We start from the raw sequence: 7,407 nt of genomic DNA on the forward strand, positions 1-7,407 counted from the left end.
AACAAAAAATTTTCCTGCAGACACTAAATTAAAATAAACCTGTGTTCCTCTTGTTGTCTTCTGGCACACAACTGTTGAACTGTGCTCTGCATTGACGTGATTTTACCCCTTTCCAATTCACTGTCTTATTTGCTCATAAGTATATTGGCAGTTTGTAACTTCTAGAATTCTTCTGATTCACAGTAGAGCAATGACTTTTTGCCTTTTTTATTCTTTATAGGCTTACATTTGTTTTTAAGATGATACTAATTTAAACCTACTGATGTGTTTTGCTTTACTTAGTTTGGTTGAATATTCTCAAAATATCAAAATTTTGTGTCCTGTTCTGGGCCCTCAGTTCAAGGACAGGGAATTGCTTGAAAGAGTCCAGCAGAGCCACAGAGATGATGAGGGAGTGGAGCATCTCCCTTCTGAGGAGCGGCTGAGGGAGCTGGGTCTCTTTAGCTTGGACCAGAGGAGACGGAGGGGTGACCTCATTCATGTTTATAAATTTATAAAGGGCGAGTGTCAGGAGGAAGGAGCCAGGCTCTTCTCTCTGATGTCAAATGACAGGACAAGGGGCAATGGGAGCAAGATGGCGCATAGGAGGTTCAATCTGAACATAAGGAAAAACTTTTTCACTGTGAAGATGACAGAGCACTGGACCAGGCTGCCCAGAGAGGTTGTGGAGTCTCCTTCTCTGCAGACATTCAAAACCCGTCTGGACGTGTTCCTGTGTGTCCTGGTCTGGGTGATCCTGCTCTGGCAGGGGCGTTGGACTGGATGAGCTTTCAAGGTCCCTTCCAACTTGAAAAAAAAAAAAAAATCTGCTAGAGCAGTGGATGGAAAACCTTATACAGGGGGTTTTAATACTGGACAATTTTTGTGGCAAACTTGTGAAGCTTTGATACTAAGATTTTCTTTTTAAACGCACGGTATATTTTGTGGCTGCCTTTTTCTGTAAGAGAACTAGTAGAAATAACAAAAGGACTTGTTGAGGAGCTCCTCATGTTTGGTTTTTTAGCTTCGTTAAGAAGTAAGCCAGCTGTAGCTGGAGTCCGCAAGAGAAAGCATGGTTCATGTTTTCTTTCCTTCTCTATCTCTTTTTTTAAGACTGTAGAGACTGATCTTGTCAAAGAATGTGCTATGCAGAAATAACTCTGAAAGGTGTTTTGTTAGGTCTTTTGGGTTAACGTGTAATAAAATCATTATTCAGAGTTCCACTTGAACCTGAGCAGTATTTGTACTTTGCTGAAGTATTTAGGCATTATTTATGCTATTCTTGGGAGCTTAACATGAATATTTAGAGAAGTGTATCTCTCATCTCAAGACTCATTCTTCAGAACTGGCAGCCAAAAGCCACTCTATCAGTGTATCCAGGAGGGGCCTGTTTGGTTCCGTGTTGGGTTGGCCTCTGGCACAGCTTTGTGCAGGTTTGATCTAGCTTTATACTGTGATAGTCAGCTGTTATACAGCTGAGACCTATTTATTTTTTTATTTCATAAAAGTATTTCATAAGTGAAGTCTTAAGAAATCATTCTTCTGGATAACTGTAAAAGTACAGCAAACTTGATTCTGTGCTTTGTGTCAATGACAGTTTTTGAATTGAGGTTTTGCTGAATGGATGTAGAAACTTGAGAAGACCTTTGTAGAGTGCCAGCAATTTGAATTTGGGCTTGAAATTTGGGGAGTTCAGTGCTTTGAAGGCCTCCTTGCCTGCACATAAAATGTAGCAGCCCAATGTCATGATACGTCCTAAATACTTGGCTAACACTTGCTCATTTTTACTAGATTGCAGTAAGCCTGGGGAGAGGGTGTGGTGTTTTGGGGGTTGTTTTGGTTTTATTGAAGTTCAGAGTTCTCACTTAACTTCTTCCTTCTCTACATTTTAACAGAAATAATGTCCCACTCTTCTAAAATCCTCGAAGCTTAGGGTTTGTTTTCTCTTTTGTTGGAAGGACGGTTTCCTTGAAGTCAAGGCCGTGTGGCATCTGCAGAATCCTCTGGATTCTGGTGCAGAACGTGTTTGTTGTAAAATTAGTGGTAGTTCTCTTGTAAGTTTAGTGGTTTGGGGATTTTTTTTATTGTTTGTTTTTTGTTGTTCATTTGTTTGGGGTATTTTTGCTGAAACAAACCTATTATAAATTCTGGTGTCATAATGAGATTTATAATCTGCTCTTGCTTGTCCAGTGAGAGAGTTTTCCTAATCCTGTGGGCTCTAACTTGTTTTCCCTATTACCTTTGGCTTTCTCCAGTTACATCTTGAAAAAAGAGGAGCAGCAGATTCTTACTTTGTTTCAAGCCATCAGCTGTTATAGCTAACCACATAAATCACTTGTATTGTGTCTGCTTTCTAGAGCACAACAAAAAGGAGATTTTTTTTTTCCTGGAGTTCCAGGACAGAACTTGCATCATCGTGCAGTCTTTTTTTTGTTGTCTTTTCTTTTCTTCTTTTTGTGAGTGAATTCTACATGGAATCATAGAACAGCCCTGGTTGAAAGGACCAGGATCATCTGGTCCAACCTTTCCACTGTTTTATTCAGACATACGTAAGCTTGTTCTTGCCATATCCTTTTCCTTTTTTGGGGAGGCATTGAAAACATTGCAGACCTTAATTTCAGTGACTGCAGAGAGAGATTCAGGTTTCATAGCAGTCTTGAAGGAAGCCCAGAAGAATGGTTTGTGAGGATTCTTTGTTGGATATCTTAGGGTTACAGTAACTTCTCGTGTGTCCCAGGTTTAGTCTTCTGTATTTGTGTGTCCTTAGTAGGTGCTGTTACCCACTTTTTAGAGTTGTTTAGAACACTGCTAGGCTTATTTCATAATCTTTGAATTACCATTCCGGTTAAAAATAAGGAAAACAACCATTTCCTGTCTTCATTAAATACCACTTGATTAACAAATTGATTTGCATCCCACTGAGATTGTGCTAATGAGATTTGAAGTCGATCACATTTCAACTTGAAGCTCGCTCTTCTGTGTTTAGATTTCAGTGATCATTTTGGATAACCACATTGATCACGTGGTGTTAATTTGGTTGTTCTGTGGAAACCTTTTGCATGGGTAAGTGCATAATTTGCGTACAGAAAATGTACCTAGCAGCCTTTTGAGGAAAAATTCACAAGGCTCTGGAACCTGTTAGAATACAAGGCAAAATGTAAGGACTTACTGCTGCAGAAATGATACGCAATGTTGTAAAGTACTGTCATAGTCTGACTCTATTTTGTTGTTTACAAAGAAACAATACTGCGATATTCTACTAACAGAGGACAGGGTCCTTGAAAATCGCATTGCTACTGATTCTTAAAATACGGTTGCTCAAACTGACATTTAAGCAGAGATAGCAGGACCTTAATTTGTAAAATGCAGCACAGACAGATGGCAGTTACGGTAGAAAGACCTTTTAAAAAATCTTTCTGGTAGAACATAAGGGACTTTAATTTCCTTGTCTGAGCCGGGTAATTAACACTAACTGTTGTAACTGGTATCTGGTAGAATTTAAGGACCTGTGGGTGGCTCGAATGCTATACCTGATTTTAGCAACTCTGGAACATTACACGTTGGGTATAGAGGCTTGCTTTGTTTTACTTTGAATGCCATGTTTTGTTTTGCGTTGTCATGATAGATTACTGTATAAAGCAGCATCGCTTAAGCAAAATGTGGGAAAGGCTTTCTTCATTGCTTACCTTCAATGCAAGGGAGTCATAGAGTTCAGTGCCTAACTGCTGCTTAAAATTATTAGGCCCTGGCAGAGCAGGGGGGAGGAATATACCATTGACCTGTAATGCCGCTCTGGCTCGGAGCTTGGGTATCCAGCATGGTCCCAACAAATAGCTTTTGAAAACTGCACAGTGCTTGCCTAAAGCGTGGTTATACAGCTGGGACACGTCAGTGTTTTGAATGTGCTTCTAGCTCATTTAATTCACAGCCATGCTGGGTCTGAACCCAGGAAGCATGGAGAGGTGAGAGATTTGTGCATAGAGTTCCTTCCTCCTGTACAGTGAGAGAGAATAATGTACTTTAACAGGCTTTTAGTGTTCCTACCCTCCTCCCACTTCTGTTGGTTTAGGATGCTAAAAGCAGATGGTACTCTGGCACCCCTTCTGTCTTTTGTATCTGAAAATTAACCCTGCAAAATAAGTTCCGTGGTATTTTAAGAGCTAATTTGCTTTTCCTTTAAGTAAATGTCACATAACGGTTAACATGGTTTCAGATACGTTGTTGTCATCGCTTTGGATAGCAAAGTAGAAACATGTCAACCTAAAGGTTGTTGGCTCTTACTGGTGGTGTCTTGCTGATGTTTTAATTGCTTTGTAGAGCCTGCTACATATTTCAAGGCTTGCATGGCTGGTAGACTGCTGCGGGCTCAGCACGGTGCTTCATCTAGAGTCCTACTTTGTGCAAAACTGAAAGCGGCACTGGAAATAGCTATTTGTAAATTTTGAGAGGATTGATGTGTTTTCTTTAAGTCTGGCCCGCATCTTTTGCCCCTGGCTGTTGTAGCCGTTTTACAGCAGACCTGCACTTTGCTGGTCAAAGCATCAAGGTTTGTGTGGAATTTTCCATGACTGCCTAAGCACTCTGATACATTTGTGGCAGCTCCCATTACAAAGCTGCTCTGCTTTTTCTCCTCCTTACAAAGCATTCTAGAAATAGCAGACAGATGAGCCAGTGCGTTCACTAAATGTGTTTATAGAGTTAGTATTTAGCATAGATTCAAATCCATGGAAGCATCCATCGCTTTTTCTGAATCTTGTAATATTTACAAAGCAAATATATCTTTTTAACAGTAAAATATTTATTTCTGTTTGCCTTTCCTGGATATTTTCCACAAACTGCATTCCTCTCGTTCTCGGTTCTGGCTGTGGCTTCTGCAGTGTTAGTTTGTGAACTGCTCTGATGACGGGGCTGCTGTTGCTCATGATCTGGGCTTTGCTGTCATATCGGGTTTGTTCTTGTGGATTTTTTAAATTTTTTTGTGTGTTCCTTTTGCTTCAGGTCCTTGTTTCTTGACCTCTGTGCAAGGTTTAAATTCACTTTTTTCAGTCTCTGACAAAAAACATACCATGTCTGCAAGGGTAGGTTGTCATGCACTGAACGTAAGAGCAAATGAGAGAGAGAGCATGTTTCTCAGAGGTTTTTTTGTTTAAAGGATGCTTGAAAGGCACTGAGAAAAGGTCTGCCTCTCTTATGTTTCTATCTTCTGAGCCCACAGATACGTGAATTTCATGTAACTTGAAACATTTTCCTGTCAAAAGAAAAGTGCAAGAGCAATGCTGTCAGGTGGCTTTGTGTTGCTTTAAATTGAAAGAACAATTAATCCAGTTGCGGAATTACTTGGTACCAGATCTTCATTGCTGGTGTCTGCTCTTTGTGTATAAGCTTGAGAAAAATGTTGATTTGATACTGGACCTTCCTGAAAATCATCTTGCCTACTCTGCTCGTACCTGTGCTTTGGACAAGCCTTCCCATTATCATAAGCTTTGTAATTTGGCTGATGTTCTCTCTTTTGGGTTGGGGGGTTGTCTTGCAGTTGGCTGATTGCGATTCTGGCTCAGCTCAACCCTCTCTTTGGGCCGCAGTTAAGCAATGAAACAATCTGGTACCTTAAATATCACTGGCCTTAAGGATGTCTGTCTTCTGCTGCGATTTATTGCCTAGGTGAGTATGATCAGATTTATTAATATATTTGGCATGTTAAATCTTCAGGAGGAATTGTACAGTAGTGCAAGCAGTGTGTTCAGAATTGTTAGCTGTCTCGCAGGAGAAACCTGTCTTTCTATAGGCTGCAACAAAACATTGTTTGGATGTTAATCTTGATACTGTGAAAAGCATGAACTGCGTTCTTGTATAGTTATCTTTATTGTGTCTTGTGGTGCTGTGTTCAGTAAGCAGGGGTTTGTAAGGAGAACAGTACATTTCTCCTTCCTGCAAAAAAAATGATCAGGCCGGGGTGTCTTTTAATAGCTAACGTAAGTGGATTTTGTAATCTTTAACAATTGTTAAACCTCTCTTTGAGCCTACCACCATTTCATCCAAGACCTGTCCTGATTTCCAAGGCAATGTCCAGTTGCCCTCATCCATCTGGGAAGTCAGAATGAGAACTGTAATGAGACTGGTTCGTTATCTCCTGGCAATGTATAGCACTAACACTGAGTGCACAGGTGAATGTTTTAATTTTTTTAATGATAGCCTGCGTGCAACTTTAATCACAGATGAGCCAGGTGGTTGCTCTCTGGGCAGTGCTATTGGAATGCTGCTGTTGCAGTTCTTGGGGATGCTTTCTGACATAATGAGCAAAAACGCAGCGTCTTGTACTAAAAGTACCACGATAACTTCAGGTTTCTCTAGAACGGCAGCATTTGGAGCTGAAGGTTCAGATGAAGGATAGCTGTGTAAAGAACTATCCATGGTTTTAGTTTTTATGCTGGTAACTGAATAATTAGACACACGCAGTTTTTTACCTGGGCTTTTTGTCCTTTTAGGTTTAACTGCCTACCCCGCTGCTATTATTACTTCTGTTTACAGAAGTCCAATAGCAGCAGACAGATGACAGTTGATGTTACAGCTCAGTTAAATGCTGTCTGTAAAGCATCCTGAACACTTACCCTGAAGCAAAGCTCCGCTGCCTCAAAGTAGGCTTCCTATGAACTGTGGCGCTGTCAGCCTGTGGCATGTGTATATGTCTGTATCTTTTCTTTTCAGCAGCAAGCAGAAGCTAAAGGTAGACTTGGCCCTGCTTCAAGTAGAGGCCTGTAATTAGCTACGTCAGTCAAGCTGAATTTCCTAGGTATATTTTCACTGCTTATGTGTTAACACATAATTAGTTAGCTAAAACAGAGACCAGTGTGTGCTGGTCATGGCTATACAGATCCCTGAATCCCATAGGATAATTCAGTTGCCTGGGCTCTGAAATGAAAATGTAGTTATCTGGACACGTGGATGCCTTGGATATAAAAATTGGGCTTCCTTGTGTACTGATAAATGGTCTGTGTGTTGCAACGAGTAAGGACAAACTGGACCTGAGATACAACTCTAGACCCCTGCTAAAAGAATCTGGGCTTTCCCCCATCCCTTTCAGTGAAGGAGTTTCCAGAGAACTGGAGGTAAATTTATGCCAGGGAAGAAAAGGAACGAAGGCATTCTCGGATGGCCAGAAAGTTGATGAGAGGAGCTGTCATTTTTAAACTTAACAGAGAATTTGAGACCTGTATAGCACACACTGCTGTGTTTTGTGAAGCAGTTTTAACCTTTGATATATCTTATTTAATTGGCTTAATTTTGGAATAAGATGAAATTCACTTCTTTGTGAAAAAGAATGCTTTAAAAAAGTGAAAGCATATAATGGTCGTCAGATATCATAGTTAAATATTACATTCTTTCTTGCCTTTTAGATAGAAATGTGCTCTTACAGGACAGACCATTCTC

The 7,407-nt window shown here is 40.3% G+C and overlaps 1 protein-coding gene across 1 annotated transcript in view; it reads left to right on the plus strand.

The window, feature by feature from the left end:
- The window catches only part of ATP6V0E1 (ATPase, H+ transporting, lysosomal 9kDa, V0 subunit e1), a gene marked incomplete at its 5' end in the record, with an annotated part of 5,733 nt that extends 127 nt beyond the window's left edge, over positions 1-5,606 (plus strand). Inside the window, one exon of the mRNA XM_010193710.1 lies at positions 5,513-5,606. Within this exon, the coding sequence (XP_010192012.1) occupies positions 5,513-5,606 (94 nt within the window). The remainder of the gene's footprint in view (positions 1-5,512) is intronic.
- Positions 5,607-7,407: the final 1,801 nt, after the last annotated feature.

Source organism: Mesitornis unicolor, unplaced genomic scaffold, assembly GCF_000695765.1.
Source record: "Mesitornis unicolor isolate BGI_N332 unplaced genomic scaffold, ASM69576v1 scaffold44091, whole genome shotgun sequence".
NCBI lineage: Eukaryota > Metazoa > Chordata > Aves > Mesitornithiformes > Mesitornithidae > Mesitornis > Mesitornis unicolor.